Source organism: Tiliqua scincoides, chromosome 3 (assembly GCF_035046505.1).
Source record: "Tiliqua scincoides isolate rTilSci1 chromosome 3, rTilSci1.hap2, whole genome shotgun sequence".
Lineage (NCBI taxonomy): Eukaryota > Metazoa > Chordata > Lepidosauria > Squamata > Scincidae > Tiliqua > Tiliqua scincoides.
The window spans coordinates 148,960,514-148,981,986 of NC_089823.1; the positions used below are offsets into that span (position 1 = coordinate 148,960,514).

At 42.5% G+C, this 21,473-nt stretch overlaps 1 protein-coding gene across 1 annotated transcript in view; it reads left to right on the forward strand.

Annotated features, from left to right (window-relative positions):
- The first annotated feature begins 6,059 nt into the window (after positions 1-6,059).
- Positions 6,060-21,473, forward strand: part of LOC136644603 (solute carrier family 22 member 15-like) — a 29,502-nt gene continuing 14,088 nt past the window's right edge. Inside the window, exons 1-5 of the mRNA XM_066620620.1 lie at positions 6,060-6,288; positions 12,132-12,278; positions 14,943-15,075; positions 16,984-17,148; positions 20,894-21,023. Of these exons, the coding sequence (XP_066476717.1) occupies positions 6,205-6,288; positions 12,132-12,278; positions 14,943-15,075; positions 16,984-17,148; positions 20,894-21,023 (659 nt within the window). The 5' untranslated portion in view covers positions 6,060-6,204. The remainder of the gene's footprint in view (positions 6,289-12,131; positions 12,279-14,942; positions 15,076-16,983; positions 17,149-20,893; positions 21,024-21,473) is intronic.

Sequence of the window (21,473 nt, forward strand, 5' to 3'; positions counted from 1 at the left end):
TGGCTGCAGTCTCCTGTTTACCATATACTTGGTGGCAACGCTGGCTTCCTGTGTGAAATGGCCTGTACAAATCTTGCATTCATACAAAAAAACCATTTTCTTTTTTATTAAAATATTTGCCAGACAAACTTATTTCTTCAGGTGCCTTTGAATTCATTCCCTTTTATAAATGGACAAGAAATTGTATTAACACGCAACTCTTGTCTTGTGTGGCAGGTATTTCACCTTAGTAGAACTGCTTTTATGTTGAAAATAATGATTCATCCTGCACCATGATCAGAAACTCAAAACACAGTCATTATATGCAAGAAACGATATTCGCTGTCCTGATGCTATTCACTTTTCCCCCCCTAGAGGATGAGAAGGGAAATGTTAGAGGCCCTAGAACAGCTTGGAAAAATTCACCAGGTCACAAATCCAAACAGGGATTCTACTGTAAGCATCTTTGATGTAGTATCTAAGCTCTTAATAGGGTACTTCCAGGAGGTTGTCCAAAGAAAAAAGGGAAGTGGGGCAGTCGAAGGGCTTGCGTGCATTTCATCTATGCAATGTTCTAAAATTAATTTCAAATGTTTACAAATATTTAGTCAAATTAAAGAAAGTAATATATGCACAAATTTGCTGAAACCCTTCCTGTTAATACCTAAGCACCACCTGCTGGTTTACTGCTAGCTTAGCCTCTTATCAGGCAAGCCAGATGATACAGAAAGATACTGTTTTTCTACCATATGTGCCTTGAGACACAGTCATGCTAGGCTAAATGAAAAACAGCTTTAATGCTATCCAGCCATTTCCTGACTTTTGTTAGTATAAGCCAGACATTTGTCACAGTAAGTGATCAGCTAGTGAGTATTGTCCTCATAAACTATTGTCCTCCCCCACCCACCCACTGTGCAATCTTGCCTACATTAGGTATGAAAAAATAAGTTTGCATGAGGAGGAAAAAAATTTCTAATGTATTGATTACCTTGCTGTGCTTATAAATGCCTATGGGCTTATGTTTCCCATTAAAAGAATCTGGGAAAGCTGTGCAAATTATTTTTGCTTTGCCTAATTATATGCCAGTGGTATTCAATCAGATAGCACTCTTAGCCTCTTCTTTTATAGCAGGTCTTCTGTCTAATATAATACACCATCCTGATTCATTATCAGAACTCATGTATAAAAATAACAAAATCTGCAACAGTGCTCTAAAGAGGATTATTGGGAAGGGATCAAACAATAATCTTCAAAGCACACGTAGTCCAGTACTGGAGAGAATGTTCAGTCTCCTTATTTCTGTTGACAGCATAATATGTCATGAATTCCAAGAGCCCCCATTATTTGCCTTTTTGGTCTTGATTACTCAGTTTTTCTTATGCACAAGTTTAAAACTCAAGAATTAGAAATGTTCATGTTTTAAATTCATTAAAAAAAAACTTAGATGGATGAATTCTGTTGAAACTTTCCAATGAATATTTTGACTTTTTATTTGAATTAATCAACAAAAGAGGTCATTTAGGGTTACAAATCCAAATGGAATGTCTCAGATTTTAAAATGTAAGCTTGATAAAATATTTGGTAGTTCTTGCTGAAATATCTTGTTTACTCTTAAAAATCTGTGACATCAGATGAAATGAAATTTTTACAAAAATGTGTTCCTTTATATCAGTGTATAATTTTAAGACTAAATGATTAACAACCCACAAAATGGCTGCCGCTGCATTATACACACACAGTGGGCAGCACCAGAGGCTCCTCAGGAGAAGGAGGTTTTTATAAGAAAAATGGCAAGCTTAATAAAACCAACTGGGGGCCACAAGAAACTTGTGATGAAGAGGTATGAGAAAAGAGATTTCTTTCCTTTTCCCTCTGCAAGGTCCTTCATCAGTGGGCAAGGGGAGCCCATGAAGGCTCCCATGAATGGGAGCCCATCTGCTGAGAGTTTCCTCCAATCCTAGTCCCTCCAATTGGTGTGGGGCCCAAAGAGTGGGCAGTAAGCCTGTTTATACCTCCCCTTTCATCTCCAAAATGCCATCGCAGAGACTTGTCTGGGGCTCAGGTGATGAATTCCAGCCCCCAATTTCTTTCATGTCCCTTCCCTCTACATGCAAGAGAGAAGAGATAATCAGCATGTGCAGCTACTATGCACTGCATTGATTACCACCGTCTCTCCTGTTAGGTACAATTTTTAATTTGGTGGTTTTTAGCACTAACCCTTGCTGCTTAATACTGGTTTCTACTCCATGCAGGGCCATAGGTAGAAGAGCAGGGATTCCAGAAGTGTTCCAAATCCTGGCTGAGATAAAGTCACCTGAATCCGAGTTTTTAAAATCTAAATGTGAAGACTAGTATTGAGAAAAACCAACTCCAGAGCATAGTCAGAGAGTGCAAACAAACAATTTACAGGGAACAAAAACCTTTCCCACAACTTCTGTGAGGCAAAATTCACTTCAACACACTCTCCAAAACAATGTTTTGGAATTCTTATCAAAAATTATCAGGCAGACTGAGAATGAGTTCTTAATATGTCAGGTTTAATTGCCTAAAGTTGTAGTCCTGAACACTTAACAGTACGTTCCATTGAACACTACAAAGTAAAAATGCATAGAAATAATATACCTTTGATATATATGTGGAATATTTTGAATTTTTTGTGATCCTAGCTTTCATTTTTATCCATTTTAAAACATTATGTACTCTAAGAATTTGAGATTAAAGTATGACTGACATCTATAACTTTTCATCCATACGTTGAATGTATAAGTTTTAAAGTAAAGTAAGTGGCAAGAGAGGAAAACGTTCTGATGACATATGAAATGAAAAAAGTGCTTTCACCAATAAACAAACCTATGTCAAAGGTGGGAACACAATCTGGAAACTGACCAACTTCACACTTGCAGCTAGAGCAGTGATTTTCAACCAGTGTGCTATGGTACATTGGTGTGCAGTGAGTGGTCCACAGGTGGGCTGTGGGAGTTTGGTGAATTTAATAAATATCATTAATAGGGTCATTGAGGGATGTGAATCTCCCCATCAGCATGATGTGCCTTGTCAATTGTCAAAAGACAGATGGTGTGCCTTGATAATTCTAGTGCCTTGTCACTGTGCTATGAGATGCAAAAGGTTGAAAATTGCTGCTCTAGACACAGTCTTGGAGGGAGCAAAAAGAGATGTACATCTGGACTCCTATGCTGGATGATTTTCTTGATTGCTATGCTGAGTGAAGCCATTCAGCATACTTTTAAACAAAAATTACTGTTTAAAAGGGGATAAATACCTCTCACGTTGGGTGGGGGAGGGGGGAAGGTGCTGGAAGCATGAACCAACACACATCTCAGGGCAATTGATTACCAGGAAAGAGAGACCTTGTAGTCTTCATGGGCTTTTGCTGTTGCTGGAACAAAATCTTCCTCCCACAGCAAGCAGAGTGAAGAATAGGAGAGAATTAGGCCTGAGTTTATCATAGAATATTAGAGTTGGAAGGGATGTGGAGATCATCTAGCCCAAACTCTGGTCAGTACAGATAGCATCCCTGACAGCTGGCTTGGAGATGGGGGGAGGGCTGGTAGTGTTGCTCTCAACTTCTCTAATCAAATGAAGTAAACAATTCTCCACTCCCTGGGGTCACAAATCTGTTTTCTCCTCTTTCTGTCCCTTTATCTCCTCTTTATCAAACATCCACCCATCACAGTTTTTCCTTCCATCCCCCCCACACACAGCTCCTCTCCATGCATCTACCCTGTTTTCTATTATCTCCTCTCATAAGAGTGTTGCTGTTGTGTCATAAGCTGCAGCCTGATGCAGTTGCTCTGCTTGCCCATCCAAATGTAGCAACACAAGGGTGTGCACACACATGTACTTCTAGCAGCCTCCTTTTTTCCAGCTGTCTGGAATGTCAATAGCTTCAACTTGGCACTTCAACTTCAACACTGCCTGGCAGTGAGGGGGGAGTATTTCCTCTCTTCTTATCAATATCCTAGACCAGGGGTGTCCAAAGTTTTTGGCAGGAGGGCCACATCATCTCTCTGACACTGTGTTGGGGGGGGGGCAAGGAAAAAAGAATTAATTTACATTTAAAATTTGAAAAAAATTACATAAGTTTACTTAAATGAATATATTAAAGATGAACTTATATGAATGAATGAAGGTCTTGCAATAGCTCAAGGCTTATAAAAGGCCTTACACAAAGCAAGGATGGCCTTTCCTTTGCTGCCGCATCACAGACGTGAAACAGCAAGCAATGGAGGGAGCCCTCATCCCACAGCTCACACGAGAGGTCAAACAGTCGCCCTCACGCTGACAGCAGTTGCGTCCGGCCAGTGAGGGCTCCAACAAATCTCCAGATTGCCAGAGGCTCATTGGAGACTGGGGGCTCCTTGAGGGCCGCATTGGGAGTCCTTGAGGGCTGCAAGTGGCCCCAGGGCCAGGGTTTGGGCACCCCTGGCCTAGACTACACCAGCAATTTTCCCCCTTGGTGACAGGCCACATCTTATGAGTAACTCCAGCCTTTCCCATCCCTTCCAGCTCTAAAAGAGGCCTGACTGCTCCTCTCTTCCTGACCCCCAGCCCTTATATTACCTAAGGATACAGCAGAGATTATACTTCTAATACATTTTACTGTAAACTATTTTAATATTGAAAAAAAGTTTTCATGACTTCTCAACTAAAAAGCAATCACTGATGCAGTCAGTAGCAAATCTAGCTGTGCAGCTGGATCCGGAACATGTTCACTCAGAAATCCTATTGAGTATAATGGGAGTTGCTCTCAAGTATGATGCAAGCCTGAATACATTTAACTGAGTTTTTCCTGCAGAACTCAGTGAAACTTTGAAGTGAACAGCCTTGCAGTTAGATCCACTGTACCTCTACTATAGTGGTTCCCAATGTTTTTCCACTTGCATACCCTGTAGTAGCCTATTTGCATAAATTGTATCCCTCCCATTGTAATTAATTAGTGTCCCTTACATGTTTGTAATTAACATAGTTGCTATTATTTCAAATTTGTATGTTTTCAGCTACTGATCTATATCTGATAATACATAAACTGATGACCAGAAACCAGCAGTTGCTGGGGCTTTCACAGCCAACTAGATGCCTTCCTTCGTGCCTTGCCAGCCCCATAAAGTATTTAATACAGACCTGCCTCTTTCCACCATTATTCAATTCTTAGTACCCCAAAAATCCTGGCAGGTACCCCAGCTTGGGAACCACTGCTCTAATACATATCATTCCTGACGAGACTTAAAGCCCAATCCTATGCATGTCTACTCAGAAGTAAACCCCATTATAATCAATGGAGTTTACTCCCAGGGAAGTGTGGATAGGATTGCAGCTTTACTTTCAATGCATAAGCTTACACCTTTAGGACACCGTTCAAGGTGCTAAGGACTGCAACCTGAGCAATTTTCTAACCCAGTGGTTCTCAAACTTTTAGCACCAAGACCCACTTTTTAGAATGAGAATCTGTCAGGACCTACTGGAAGTGATGTCATGACCAGAAGTGACATCATCAAGCAGGAATTTTTTTTAACAATCCCAGGCTGCAGTCCTACCCACACTTACCCAGGAGGAAGTCCCACTGACTATCATTGTTAAAAGCATATACAGAGTAGCCTGTGAAAAGCACAGATCTGTAGCATTTCTGAAAGGCAGTCACATATCAGGGTAGCATCAAGTCTGATATATTAGAAATAAAATATTGAAATGAATGGGGACCCACCTGGACCTGGCTCGAGACCCACCTAGAGGGTCCCGACCCACAGTTTGATAATCTAATCCAGAAATGCTAAACTGGGGCTTTGTGTGTGTGCATCAGACTGTAACCATCTCAGCATGAGCCTGCGTTCTGCACAGGGCTTCGCAGACAGCAGTCATCATCTCTTCAGAGTGAACCCGCGCAGGGCAGCAAGGCACAGCAAACAGCGGTGAGGTGCTGCGCGTGCGCTCTGCGACCCCAGTCCTTTTGTCCCATGAGCCCTTGCAACCTGCTCAGTGGAGTTGGCAGCCAAGCAGCGAAGGTTTTTTGAGTGGCAGCGGCCAAGCCCCGCCCACGCACCCTTCCTAGCGTTTTACCCGCAACCGCCAGAGGGCGCGTTCATAACGGTTTGGGGCTCCCCCCTCCCGCCCAACTCAGCACCTGGAGGCGACGGCGAGGAGCATCCAAGGCCCTGGCGCTGGTGCTCGCCGACTGACGGGGATGCTGCGGGGAGGCCCGGCAGAGCCATGGACATGGATGAAGCCTTCGGCTTGGTCGGGGAGTTCGGCCCCGGGCAGAAGCGCCTCACCGCGTTCCTGGTGCTGCTGCAGGTGGGACCGTCCAGCCCCTTCTCTTCCCCCCCCCCGCTTCCAACCGTCCCCTCAACGGTTGCTAGGCTAAAGTTGGCGCGCGAGCCGGGGGGGGCTGGAGAACGGAGCGGGCGTCGCCAGGGCAACAGCCCGGGCGTTACGTGGACTGAAGGGGCGGGGCCAGGCTAGGGCGGCCATGTGGTGGTTGGAGGAGAGAGCGGGCGGTGGTTTAGGCGTGCCCTCGGTGTCGCAGCCTGGGAGGAAGAGCGGGGAAAGCAAGCCAGGTGGTTGTGATCAGCACCACTTGGAAGGGCTGAAGCAGCGGGAATCTAGCAGCTGCGAGCTCCCCCGCCTCCCCCCTGTGGGGAGAAGGAGCTTCCCCTGTGGAACTTCTGTTTGCCAGAGAGGCCTGGGGAGGAAGGGCTGCGATGTCCTCACGTGGATCTAGTGGTCTGCGTACGCCCTGCTGTTGCCTGTCAGAGATGCCAGGCTCTCCTTCCTTCACTGCCTTTTCTTCAGAGAATGCAGGGCAGAGGACTTGGGGTTCCTCCCTGTTTTGAGAGCTGGCCTCTCCTTAAACCCATTTCTGCCCAGCCCACAGGTGTACACATTTGATCCCTGTTGTGTATATGCAACATTGGGCAGAAATGGCTTAAAGCACTGGTTTTCAAACTTTTAGCACCAGGACCCACTTTTTAGAATTGGGACCCATCAGAAGTGATGTCATGACTGGAAGTGACCTCATCAAGCAGGAACATTTTTAACAATCCTAGGCTGCAGTCCTACCCACACTTACCCAGTAGGAAGTCTCATTGACTGTTACTGTTAAAAGCATATACAAAGTAGCTTGTTAAAAGTACAGCTCTGTAACATTTCTTCAGTGCAGTCATATGCCATGGTGGCATCAAGTCTAACATATTAAAAATAAAATATTGAAATGATTGGGAACCCACCTGAAATTGGTGCATGACCCACCTAGTGGGTCCAACCCATAGTGTGAGAAACACAGACTTAGAGGTAATTTATCAATAGCGTACTTTAAGTGATACAGATTAGCATATGAATGAAGCAGTAGTTCCATAGGAGAGGGTCACATTTTTTCTTGATTTTTGATGGTGCATAGCCAACTTTGCTGGCTAGCGCAATAGCCATTGCATACTAAGGGCGCACCACCACCATACCTGGCCACCACTATCAAGAAAATCCCCCCAAAATCGCCACTGTTCATCCTCGGCGACTTCAGTGCTAGAGTTGGTGCTGATCACAGTTCGTGGCCCACTTGCTTAGGCACATGAAGGACATGAAGGGCACTGTAGTCTTTGATGGCTCCACATCAGACCCCTTTGACATCTGAAACTGAGTGAAGCAGGGCTGTGTTCTTGTGCCAACCTTGTTTGGGATTTTCTTCGCTGTCCTGCTGAAGCATGCCTTTGGAACTGCAACAGAAGCATCTATCTCCGGACCAGATCAGACAGAAAGCTCTTCAACCTCTCCAGACTGAGAGTAAAGTCCAAAGTCCAGCTGAAATGTCTGCCTGACTTCCTCTTTGCCAATGATGCAGCTGTCACTGCCCACTCTGCCAAAGACGCTTTGTTTACTATGCCATGAAGGGCAGAGATGGTGCTATCAACCTCAGAATTTCAAAATATGTGTCTGACAAACACAATTGGGTATCTAGTAAAAATATGGTTGTTTTTGTAGATGGGGAGAGAAGGTTCTTATTTCCTCCTACTTTATGAGTCTTTATTGGATATGCTGCCACTGTTTAGATTCTTGAGCTTTTTGTTGCCACGGTGATGGCTATGCTTTTATTATTTTAGCCACCATGAAATTTCAAAAATTAAGAGCCAGAACTTTGAATTGTATATCAGTGAGTATATACATCCACTTTCATGTAGGAAAAAGGTGTGGAAAAATGCTTGTAGATCAACACATATGTGTTTGATGTGAAACACTTCAAATATGTGTTTGTCTGCATGTGTGTGCAATATACTTACTCTGGAAAGCTGAAAGCAATCATTGCTTCACAGCATGGGTATGCACAGTGAAAAAGGCATGTACAGTTTTCCCATATGCCTCCTTCAGCTTCTTGAAGAACTGGACAGCAATGTAGTAAGTAAGATATTGAGGTTTTGCTCTTGAAACTATATATACAGATAACTTCTGCATATGCCTGGACTCTTTGTGAGCTTGTTGTTACTAAAGTCAGCAAAAATTAATTTTGAGGAAAGGTCTTGGGATGGTTAACTGGCTATTGTATTTTTTCTATTCCTCTTTATGGTCTCTGTGAAGTCATGCATAGTGGAGTTCTGCACATGTGCAGAGCTGACCTTGGAACTCTGCTGAGCTTTATCAAGTTTTCTGCCCAGCAATTGAGTGGGGAAACTGTATGCATGGTTGTGTGCCTTGAACATAAGCAGAACACCCAGTCAGTTCCTTTTCAACTATCATCAAAGAAGCAACATTAGGAACACTTCTGTTGGCTCTCATCTTTCAAGAAGGTTGGTTTTTACAAAACTGTGCTTAAAAAAAAGTCTTATTTCTTAGAATAGTTAATAGATTAGTTAATCCTGCCTGTTTCATCAAATGGCAAGCAGGGGCAGCTTTACAAGTATTGTTTCTGTGGGGCAAAATTCCCCTCCACTAGTGGGCATGACATCTGTTTTCCTGTCTGTGGTTGGTTCACCTTGCAGACACCTGCATCCACTGTAGAAAGGTTTCCAGGGAGAAAAGCAAGAACCGAGAACTCCACCTCAGGTTTGCTTTGTGGGATATTACCCTTACTCCTGCAATGCTTCTGTCAGTGCCACTTTTCATCATGTCTACTTAATCCCCACCACCACCATCATCTTCCTCAAAACAGATGGAACATATGGTGCATACATTATCTTTGAAGAACTGTTGAAACTGAGGGAATGCCCAAAAGGCATATAGCAAGTGCCAGAAGTCTCACTCAAGGCAGGTAGCTGGTCCCGGGAATCCCCCTAAAAAGATGGGAAAACATCAGCTATTGCAAGAGCGTTCTGGGACCTTTGCACCAACACAGATCACCTCAGTGTTGGAACTCTGACACCAATGCATCCTCTAGACTTGGAGATTGCAAGTACTGGTGAGCAGGCTGGGAAGAAATCTTGCTTACTTTCAAAATCAGTCTCCAGGGTGCAGTCATTGGGCTCCTCCCCTTTGACTGGACATCCTATAAAGGGAAAAGGTGTAGAAACACTGGGATGATCACCCTCCCTGTCAGGCCACAGATCCTGACTTCTGTTGTCATGCAGAAGTTGTTCAGGAGTCTGAGAAATCTTGGCTCTTATTGAGAATTGAGCTTGAGTTATTCCAAATACACTGTCATACACATCACCACTGCAGATACTCACTGTGCCCAGCCCCACAGAGCATCCTTGCAGTCATGATGGGGGTCATCATCAACTGTGTGGTCCTTGCTGCGTGCGTAAACAACCACCTTGACATTAACACATGTTTTGACTCCCATCAACAGCACCAGTTATAGTGCCGCAGACCACAGTTATGACATTGATGGTGTCCATGACTAGACTCAGCTGAGGGGGAGCAGTTGGCTCTCTTTGGCCCTGTTTTGGCCAAATGATAATAAATCCTGCATTGGCAGGGGAACTTGTGGGAGTTTCACAGGAACAATCTTTGTGGCTTGCAGTTGCCCAGCATAGTGCCGCTGTTGCCATGACAGCTGGGACACTGGTCCCAGACTTCGCAGAGGTAGGAGGGATGGAGGGGAACCGAGGGGACATGTGCACCAGCTGGCAGGTTTTAAAAACCTTGCAGCTGGCTGATGACACCAGCAAGGAATTGAAGCTGATGGCTTCCTTCAGCTGGTCATCTCAGGGAAAAGGAGGGCTTTAGAGGTTTGGGAAGCTATCCCAGCTAGCCTGAAGGAGGAGGAATTGAAGTGTCCATGACAACAACGTTGCTTGTTCATCCACTAATCTTATCTGTAACATCAGAACACCAATAACCTCTCTGAATGCCATCAACATTGCTGTTACTTCTCCTTAGTTTGGAGAATGTCTGAAGACATTTGCAGACCTTTAGGATTCCATCGCATCAGACAAATGAGTCATTATCATAGTCAGATCAGTTTGGCTTCCACAGTTGATCAAGCTTACAAAAAATCATTTTTGAGGAGATGAAATATGATTTTGAAATGGAAGTAGAGGTGCAACTATGGTATTGCTATTGTGACTTTAGATTTCTGCTTTCTGTTTCCATGGTTGGGGCTTTCCAATAGGAAAGGTTGGCATGGGAGATTTTGTCTTGCTATACAGATTTTAAGGGCCAGTCATGTTGTGAACAACATGATGCTGAGCATTGATAGTACTCTGCAAAGATGGTGAAGGGGGCCGTATCTTTCCATCAATGGTAAGGACACATCTGAAGTATTGTGTCCAGTTCTGGTTGCCGCATCTTAAGAAGGATAATGCTGAACTGTAAAAGGTGGAGAAAAGGACAACTAAAATTATTAGTGGGCTGGGGTGTTTTCCTTATAAGGAAACCTTATGAGGTTTGGAGCTCTTCAATCTAGAAAGAAGGTGCCTAAGTAGGGACATGATTGAAATATAAACTTATTCATGGGGTGGATAGAGTGGACAGAGGGGAGTTCTTTTCCCTCTTGCACAACACTGAAACCAGGGACATTCACTAAAATTTGACTTACAGGAGAGTTAGAACTGACAAACAAATATTTCTTTAACCTGTGTGTAATTAATCTCTGGAACTCCTTGCCACATAAGTTGTGATGGAACCTTGCCTATGTCTTAAGGCCTTAAAAGAGAATTGGACAGATTTATTGAGAAAAAGCCCATCACATGTTACAATTCATGATGACTATGTGAATCTTAAGGGTTTTAGAGGTAGTCTTATCTGAATGCAAGCAAGTGACAGCAGGATACAGGCACATTATTGTCTTGTGTACTCCCAGACGCATCTAGTGGGCCACTGTGAGATACAGGAAGCTGGTCTAGGTGTGCCCTTGTCCTGATCCACCAGAGCTTTTATGTTAAGCATCCTTATTTAAAATAGGTTCTTCTGAATTCCATGGGGCTTGTTTCCTAGTAAATCTGTAGAGGATTGCAGCCTTATGCAGGGGCAATGGAAAGTCTCTCCATTTTTTGTATGGATCTTTGTTAAAGTTGAAAGACACACACACATCACACTATTGCTGTGGTTCTCAAACTCGCAGGGAGTTTGAGGACCTCAGTAAGTCCTTGCAGGGGAGAGGGGAGGCAGTGGGGGTGGGGGGAAGGCAATCCCCAGGATCACCTCACTATGGGGGATGCAGGGACTGGCATGTACTCACCAGTCCCTGCAGCAGCGTCCCTGTGTGAGCGTCTGCAGATCTCCCAGAAGCTTAAAAAGTGAAAGCGCAGTGATTGTGCTTCACTTCCGGTTTTGTAGAGGTGGGGCGCAATTGCTGCACTTTCACTTTTTAAACTTTGGGGAGGCCTGCAGATGCTTGTGCAGGGCTCCCCACACCCTAGGGAGGCCGCTGCAGGGACTGGTGAGTACAGCCCCCTTAGCAATGTGATCCTGGGAATCTCATTGCTGTCTCCCCACCTACTCCCGCCCCTTAAAGAGAAAGAGGCCAGAGCCCTCTGGCTGGAGCATCGTGATGCCCCAGTATGAAAAGTTCTGCACTATTGTAATGAAAAAAAGTTTTTGGAATGGAAAGTAACTTCATTTTTTGTAAGGATCTTTGTTAGAGTTGAAAGACACACACACATCACGTGATGAAAAAACATTTTTATGGAAAAGAAATATAAAAAGATTTTTGTTAATATAGTTATGTTTGTATGTTCTAAATGCGTTCTCTTTTTGCTGTACCTTTCAAGGTGTTTGTGGCCTTTCAGTCTATGCTTGTTGTGCTAGTGGGAGCTGTGCCAGAATATTACCTTGATCAAGAAGAGATTCCAACTAGTAGGGAAGATTTTGCAAAACATGTCAAGTTTTCCAGTAACTTCACATCCATAGCAACAGAGGCAAGTACTTCATGTTGCTTTTACAGTTTTTATGTTTCTTGCTGTTTTCCTGCATTTCATATTTCTTCTTTCACCCATATGGCTTTAATGTAGGAGGCTTCCTCTTAAAATCTTGGAACAAAAAATGCTTACGTTGGACTTGTGTATTTTGCAGTTCTTTAAATGAGGTCATGAAATTTGCTGATAAAGGAAAAGTTGCTAGTACTCTCATCTGTAGTCTAAAGAGGTCTCATTATTTTAGCAATACTTTTTTTAGACCAAGGGCTAAATTGTATGTTATATGAAAGCAATAATTTGACCCTGCGTTTTGTTTATGTTCAAGAGTGATAGGGATAGCAGTTGGAACCCAAATGTTCTAGGCTTTTGTTGCATAGAATACCTAGCATACAAGCTGGGCATTTGTAAAGTATTTACTCATAAAGGATTCCATGTGCCTGATGTTGCATCTGTAGGATTCTCTAATAAATGAATGAATATTCTGGCCCTTTCCCATGGTTTGGCCTCATATCAATTAACGGTGTCCCAGAGGTGATGTGGTTCTTGCTGCATCTATATGGGTCAGTACACGTTATGAGCCTATTGAAAATCGTGTGAGGCTTTGTGGGCTCCTTCACAGGGAAAATCCTTTATAGGTCCCCAGCATTTTGTTTAAATTGGGCCAAAGCTAGCGTTAAAAGAAATATAGAACTGTTAGCATTTTCAAATCTAGCAGGTTCACCTTCTAGCATGAGCACTTAGACCAGGGGTGCTCACACTTTTTTGGCTCGAGAGCTACTTTGAAACCCAGCAAGGCCCTACCAGAGGTCTACCAGAGTTTTTTTTTTACAATGTTCGTGCCATCATAACATATAACATTTATATGTACAATGTATGTTGGTGTACCTTGAGCCCCACTGAGTATAACAGGACTTACTCCTGGGTAGACATGCCTAGGATTAGGCTGTGAGGCTGCAATCCTAGCCACACTTACCTGGGAGTAAGCCCCATTGAGTACAATGGGCCTTACTCCCGGCGTTTCCTCCCAGAGGCACCTGAAGGGGGGGTTGGCACTCCGTGATCTACTCATTTTGCCTCGCGATCTACCGGTAGATCGCGATCCACCTATTGAGCACCCCTGACTTAGACTGAACTATGAGCAGATACAAGCAAAGTTTGGTCCTTTTCTGCTTTCCTTTCCAATATACTCTACTGTTACTAGTGTAATTTGTCTGTGCTTTTTAGGTATAGCTTGTATTTAATGTACTATTCTGTATTCTGGAGCTGTGGGATGGTGGGAGTAAGAGGTTGCTTAGTGATTTACAGCATAATAAAATTTCTGCTTCTGCAGATGTATGCATGGAAGTGTTTAGGATTATTTGGAACATTGCAGCTCTGTGTTTTTAGTGAAAATCCCTGCTGGAAAATCATGTAATGTTATGCACATGACACTAACATTTACAAATTCATTATTCATAAACTAAATTATCTGGGACATGTCAAAACATTAGTTATATACAGTCCAAGAACTCACCAAAGACCTGAAGGTACAATGAGTTCATCAAACATGTAAAAAATTATATTGTGGTTTAGTTGCTTTTGCATTATAAACTTATCTCAAAGCTGCTTCAAAAATACATGTGACCAAATTTGTCGAAATTAATGTAGCATTGTTTGTTTTTTGTACTGATGATTAACCTACATATCAAGGACTTCATCAGAGGTTCCAAATCTGGAGCTTCCGAGAACTAGAGTGAAATATGAGGTCCAGCTGTTTAAACATGTAGCTGTTATGAATTCAGCTTGACATTTTGCTAGTTACCATAGTAACCAATGTCAGTGCAGTTGTTACCTACGCAAAACTCCAAAATGTATTCCAGACCAGACAGCTTTTCTCTGTCCCTGATGTTCTGAGATAAGCATGCTTTTCTGGTGCCTCCTCTCTTGAGATGACTTCTTACTTTGGGGGCTGTAGAAAATGAGATGTGGTGACACAACTCCTTTTCTGTGATATTTAGGATAGCCTGCTTTCATTCACAGCCAGATCTTTTTCCATTTTGTGTGTTTTGGGTCTTACCCAACTAGTGTACCATAGAAAAACCAAAATAGTTCCAGGAGGAACAGGCAGAGGAGATTTATCCAACAGAGGAAGACATAGCATAAGAAACATTTAAATCAAGTTTCTGAGAAACATAATGTTTTACTAGTATTACTTCAAGAATTCAGAAAGGTGTTGTACGCAGTTTTTTGTTATAGGGGCACAACTGTCAGAATATGGGTCATACCTATTTCTTAAAAGTGAGGGATAACTTAAAATGCAACATGTGTGGGCAGGAGGGGAGGACAGGAACCTTCTGCTGCTCAGTCTGCTTCCTGTCCCTCAATTTTTTTTCTCACCAGCTAATACCTTCCTGGTGGGGGCTGATTTTGGAGCCACGTTGGGAAGAAAAAAACTTGGGAGAAGCAGATTTCGGGTGTAGGAAGGAAATATAGGCCATTTAGAGTTCAACATTTCCTTCCCACCCACCTTCCCAATTTGTTGAATAGGAAATTGCTAGCAGTCTGATTCTAATGAATAAAGTAACATAGCTGGTTTGCCCTTCAAACTGTTGAGATTACATAAGTTGTCACTGGGTTTTGTTACTGTGTATTAAATGTTAAAATTTAACTACTTTGTGTTTTCAACAGTGGTATTTAATTATGCATGAAGCATACAAGGTGAGCCTGGCCTCATCCTTGTACTTTGCAGGGTTACTTATTGGAAATATCACATTTGGCCAATTGTCTGATAAACTGGGCAGGAAGCCTGTGTATTTATCAGGTAAGATTTTATGGAAAATATAGAACATTGGGGAAGTTTTCCTCATGCTTCCATCTTGACAATTTATGAATACTTCAAAAAAAAATTAGGGTTAAAACTATCCAGTCAGTATTCGCATCTACAGATGTTTGGATGAACCTTATGGAATTACAAAACTGAAAATTCCCTAATTACGCCACAAAGTTGCAACATTATATATAGTCAGAGTAACTTCAGCTAAAAATGTTGTTAAAAGTTAATTTTGCAATACAGTTATAGCTTTTACAGCAAATATACTTCAGGCTATAGCAGGTTACCATATATCTTATGAGTGAACCCCATATAGAAGAAAACCATCATTAAGAACATTTGTTTGCTATGCATATGATTTGTCCGCTTCATAAAGTCTTTAAGGTCTACAGGACTGCTTCTTGGGCTTCCTGCTACAGCGCTTGCTGCTACAGACTAATACATCTCCCCTCTGGAACCAGTTTAGCTCTATATTATAACTTAAAACAGTGGTTCCCAAACTTTTTAGCACTGGGACCCACTTTTTAAAATTACTCTCTGTTGGAACCCACCTATCTTTATGAGCCCTAAAAGGCTGTTGCTGCCTGACATATGAATGCCAAGGAGTGTGGCTATAATAGTAATTGGGCAGCAGTGCTCCCCCCACCAAGTAGCAGCTTTTATTAACCTTTGATGCACATAGCCTAATCTACCCTGTCAATTTTGTGACCCACTAAAATTTGGGTCCCAACCCACAGTTTGGGAATCACTGCTTTACAGTCATTCCAGAAGGCTGAACTGGAGAGCAGGATGTGCAGTCATGAACTTCCAGTCTAGACAAAAGTTTAAACTGGGTTTACACATGATCTATGCCATGCCAATTACTACAGAAAATCAGAAAATGTGACATTTTAATTTGGGGGTATGAAATTACGCTATACCACAGGTTAGCATTCCATTCAAAAGGGTGGTCTCTCCATCCAGATTGCCTGCTGCTGTAATTTTCTTCTGTAAACTGGGCAAGGATGTTAGCAAATATTTTTTTAATATTTCAGAAGCTTCGCAACCCATCAAAAATAGACTCCTGTCCCACAGTTTGGAAAACTCTGACAAACTATTAAAGAAGTTGCATTCGTTGATTGCTTTTGGAATCACTTAACATTTTAGCGTTAGGAATGGTTTTCCTCCAACTAATTGATATCTGGTTTCTTTTAATATAACTTAGGACTACCACCTGTGGTTTAAATTAGGTAATGTACATCCTGTTGTAAATGTGACATGTTTAATAACTTGTAGCCGGCCAATCTCATTTTTGGGGGAGTTGTGCCTTCATAGACGTATGACACTCAAGTCATCTTGATCACATCATTAGCATTTTGCAGTGTGTGTTTTGATTATTTATTTGTATACTGCCTTTCAGGCCAAGGCCATCCAAAGAGGTCCGCAGACAATTAAAAGCAACCAAGTATTATGTTGTCAGTTGTTGGAGCTACCCCTGGCTACTACCTTTTCTTTCCCGCAGCATGTGTTAAGGCACAGCAAGGGCTAAGGAGATGACTTGGCAAGAGTCTTTAGCTCAGCCCAGCCTGGTGGCTGAAGGCTTCTGAAGCAGGCCTGATATTTATAGCTCCAGGAAAATGGCTGCTTTTAGAATAAACGAAGACTAACAAAATTATAAAGTACACTTTACTCCTAGGTTTTTTACTTGAATGGTGTTAAACACCTAACATGCTTTTGTCTTGAAGGTATTAAAAGTATTATATGATGATTTACTTCAGTAGAGCTAAGGTTTCACCCAAGGTACAATGTACAGGTAGTACATTTCCCTGTAATTTTCCCTGTAACGTTTCCCTTCCCTGTAACTTTTTTTCCTTACTTGAGATTAATGTATTCTGTTTTCACTCACTCTGTTTTTCGTAGGTCTCTTCTTTGATGTCATTTTTGGCTATGTCTCGGCATTTGCACCAAATTATGAAATTTTTGCAATGTCCCGCTTTTTTGTGGGGATGACAAATGGTGGTATGTCTTTGGTGTCTTTTGTTTTGACCCAAGAATATGTGGGAAAGTCATTCTGGGCATTGACAGGTAAGTTATGAGAATGTAGCACAAATCTGTAAAGTAAATGTAACTCCTAACAGTTTTGCAAATTTAGAGTTTTTTATGTTTAGTAGGTATTAAGTTTCAAATGAGTCACTATTTTCATTCTAGGTTTCACGGCCTTTTCACAGCCTTTTGGTGCCTTTTCAATAATTTGCCAGTTTTTTTTGTGAAAATGTGTGCCTTACTTTGCACTTCTTTGTTCCTGAAAGTCATCCTTAATTCTATGCTCAGCAAGTTTAGAAAATGACTGGGCCCACTCCTAACAACTGAATGTTCTACCACAGTTTCTTCTTGTCCTTTGTTCTTCCCCTTTTAAAATACTTGTTCTCAAATTCTGAAGGAGCCCTCCCTTCCCAGCTTGTTTTACCTTTTCTGATCAGCACAGTGTGAAAAGTCTGGTGAAAAGTTTTGTCATTGGCCTCCTGGGTGACTGAACAACACTCAGTTTTTCCCAAGTTTCTGTAGATGTATGCAGGAAACCTACATGATTTTTTTTTCTTTCATCTTTAACTGGACATTTCCTAGAATTTAACTTTGCCCTGGTCTGAAGACTTACAGGCTAAACTTGTGTCCCCCAAGTGGTCACTGCTGAGCAAACAGATGATCAGAGGGCTGGTTTACTGATGCATATTCATCACTGTTTACTTCATTAAGTGACAACTTGTGGATGAGCCATCCTGGATCAAACACTCCAGACAGAACTTGCAATATGAAGTATGCTTTGTCAGTGGAGTTTACACAGTTCAGCTGTGAGTCATAAACTATTGAGAAATTAAGCAGTGGCAGTTCATATATGTTACACACAGGGTGGGTTGGCCATTTGGTTTGCGGGAGCTTTCAGTTATGTGATTTTACATTAACTGTAAATGAAACATGAACTAAAGTGGTATTTCAAAATTGTCCTATTTTTTCAGTTCTGACCTCCTTTTCCTGTGTGTGTGTGCTTCTTTTTACTTTTTAGGAAATTGAATGAGTAGTCCCATGTTCTCATTCTCTTGTTGATTTTTCTTCTCCCTAAATACTCCTTCCTGTTTGTCTGTTGCTGCTTCCCCAACTTGCTGCTCTGTCTACTTCCCCTTTATGGTTTGTCTTTCCTGTTCAGTGTCTGTATTGTTTTCTGGCAGAGCTGGCCCTTGAAAGATTGAAGAGATGCTCCACTCCTTGCTGCTGCCATTTCAGGTGCTGTGTTGTTTGGTATTTCTCAGCCTTTGAGTAGGCTGAGGCAGTAGAGTAACACTTAGCAGGAACAGGGAACCATGCCCTGTTAACTTTCAGAATGAAATGTTGATGTATTTTTAGTCATGATACTGGTGACAGAGGCCTCATAAACCACTGCTAATGTAATTTAACTCAAGTTTTTTTGTTTTTCCTTTCAAATACTACTTTTTTGCTGCAAAGGCAAAATATGAAATTTTTGAGATGGCAGCTGTGCATAGGAGTGGGTGGCTTGCCCCACAGTTGGAGTTTTGCTCTACACCCTCTTTCCTACAATCTCCTTCCCCACATTGTGCTTTTAATTTTTTTAAAGGGCCAGGTACCTATACAGCCACATCTTCCTCAGTGGTGCACTACTGCTCCAGTCATGTCCACTTCATGTGCGGTTGGGCAAATGCCATAAAGTCACTGACTTCTGAGTAAGGCATGTTTGCGACACCCTTGGCTCCTCGCAGGTGACTTGTGCTAGTCTGACCCAGTATCTCTTAAGAAACATTTAATGTTGCAGTCCTATGAATATTGACTTTAAAGTTATAGTGGAATTTTCTTCCAAATAAATGCATGTGGGGTTGAAGTGCAAGTTTTGAAAAGGGTATTCTGCTCAGTGCTTTCTTGAAGTTCTGAACTCCCCTCCCTGATCTACATTACTGTTGATATACTCAAAGATACATTAGTTATAACCTTTGTTGCTTCATCTATGTTTGTCTGTTTCATGTCTGACATGTTTTTTCTTTTATTTAAACTTAAAAAAACCCCAGTACTCTTAAACAATGGGAATTCAATACATTTCTTAACTAGCTTATTACACTATATTGACTCTTCAAGATTAGGACATGAAACAGAATAGTTTGAAATAGTGACCCAATTCAGACTTAATGGGAAATAAAAGTTTCCTGCTATGTGAGTAAGCCAGGGGTGGCCTATCCATTGGGGTGATATGGGGTGCATCAGCAGCAGATTGTGGGGGGTTGAGGGGGTGGCAGATTTGGGGTATCCTTCACCCTGCCGCCACCACAGCTTCCCTCTAGTTTGCTTCAAATGCAGCCCACACTGATTTGCTTTCCACCTGTTAAAAGCAAGCAGGAAGTGGATCACCTGCCTCCTTGCCATGCTCCCCATGCAGTTTCTTCAGGCATGGAAGTGTAAGATGTCTGGTTTGCTGTAGCTCTTTCATTTGTGCAGTTCCTTTAAATCAGTGGTTCTCAACCTTTAGGAGACCGCGGACCACTGAGGCAAAAATTGGAATTGTCATGGACCAAACGCAATCCCCCACCCTTGCACACAAAAAATACATTTAAATTTGTAATACAGGCAGCCCACATTATCCATGGATAAGATCATAGATAATTATCCAGACTCTCCTCAGATAAGGAAAACTGCAGGTATTCAAAACCTGCAGCTTTCGTCCCCGTTCCCAAATCCCACAGGAGCTGAGCTCCAGTCATTTCAGAGACTCTTCTGAAGCCCACAGATGCTGCAGGCAGATATGCACAGCTTCTGTGGGCTTCAGAAGAGCTTCCAGAGAGGAGCACAGCTCCCCTCACCTCCAGAGGCTTCCGATTGGCCCGCATCAGGGGTTTGGGGACATGAAGATGAAGAAATCTGCAGGTACCAAACCTTCAGATAATGCGGGCTGTCGGTAATTAGAAAAGGTTTTTTAGATATTTATTATTTATAGAGAAAATCTGTGGTTTGCTGCTCTTGCTACTAGCTGCAGGTGGTCCTTTCTCTGCTCTCTCTGGTGGTCCATGGGGACTGCTTGCTCAGAGAGACACTGGAAGTGATCAAAAGTTTGTTGTTGTTTTTTGCTTAAGACCTCCTGGACCACTTCTCAGGGTCTCGCAGACCACCTGTGGTCCCTGGACCATGGGTTGGGAACCAGTGCTTTAAGTCACATGTGGAAGTCCTGCACTTCTGTAACTGAGGAAACTGCATGAGGGCATGGTAAGTGGCTGCTATTTTTTAAAACTGTGTAGCAGCAGTGGTGGTCTCGAATGGCATCAGGTGGCATTCCAGGTTACACCACTGCTGGCATAAGTCTTTTTGAATGGTGGATTTGTGTACTTCTTCCCCTGTACATCTTTCACACAGGAAAGAAAAGTGAGGAAAAACTTTTACTGCAGTGGGGGGGGGGGGGATCCATGATCAAACTGAGTTTTCAGATGCTGGTTTGTTCCCTGACTGCTTTACTTCAGAGTGGAAGTAATGCTTTCCCTCGCCTTTTCCTTGTCTTGGGAAAAGCAAGGGGACCTTCAAGAGCCCATAGCTAATAGAGGCTCATTTACACAGGAGGAAACCTTGGCTTCCCATTGGGCTAGAATATGATTAAAGCACTATAGATAAAGTGCTTTGTGTAAGTTGTTTCAAATTTGTTGCCAATTGACAAATTCCAAAAAGATGTTTCAGGTCTTTTGGAAGCTTATTGACTATAGTTTAAAAGGGTCTGGGTTTTAGAATTATGGTTGTAAAATACTGAGAGATGCTATATGCCAGCTTAAAAAAATTCTCTTTTCAGGCTCATTAACAAATGTGACATTTGCAGTTGGCATAGCAGTGTATGCCTTACTGGGATACTTCATAAGGGAATGGCGCTTCCTTGCCTTCATATCAAATTCTCCAGGAGTTTTCTTTTTTCTTCTGTCTTTGTAAGTAACTATTTTACACATAAAACTTTTCAGCCAAAAATGTGTTACTATTACTGGAGGGGAGAACATTAAAGGTAGACCAGATCTTTGAAGGTCTGGTAAATTTGTGTTGGTGTATAGATTGAGGGATTTGGCTTCAGGAGTTATGCTTGCCATATTGTACTACAGGTGAGCATTGCTTAGCGACACTCCGGTCAGTGATGGCCCACATATTTGACGTCCGCCGCTGGTCCCTGTTCACCCCCCCCATCATCCCCTTGCCTCTGGAGACTTTCCTGAGCAGATGTGCACTGCCTCTCCAAGGCTCAGACTGGCTGTTTCGGCCAAAAACATGTGACTTCCAGTTTCCTGGGAAACCAGAAGTCTTGTGTTTTTGCCTGAAATGGGCGTTCTGAGCCTAGAAGAGGCAGCGCATGAATGCGCTGGATGCCTCTCAGAAAAGCCACTGGA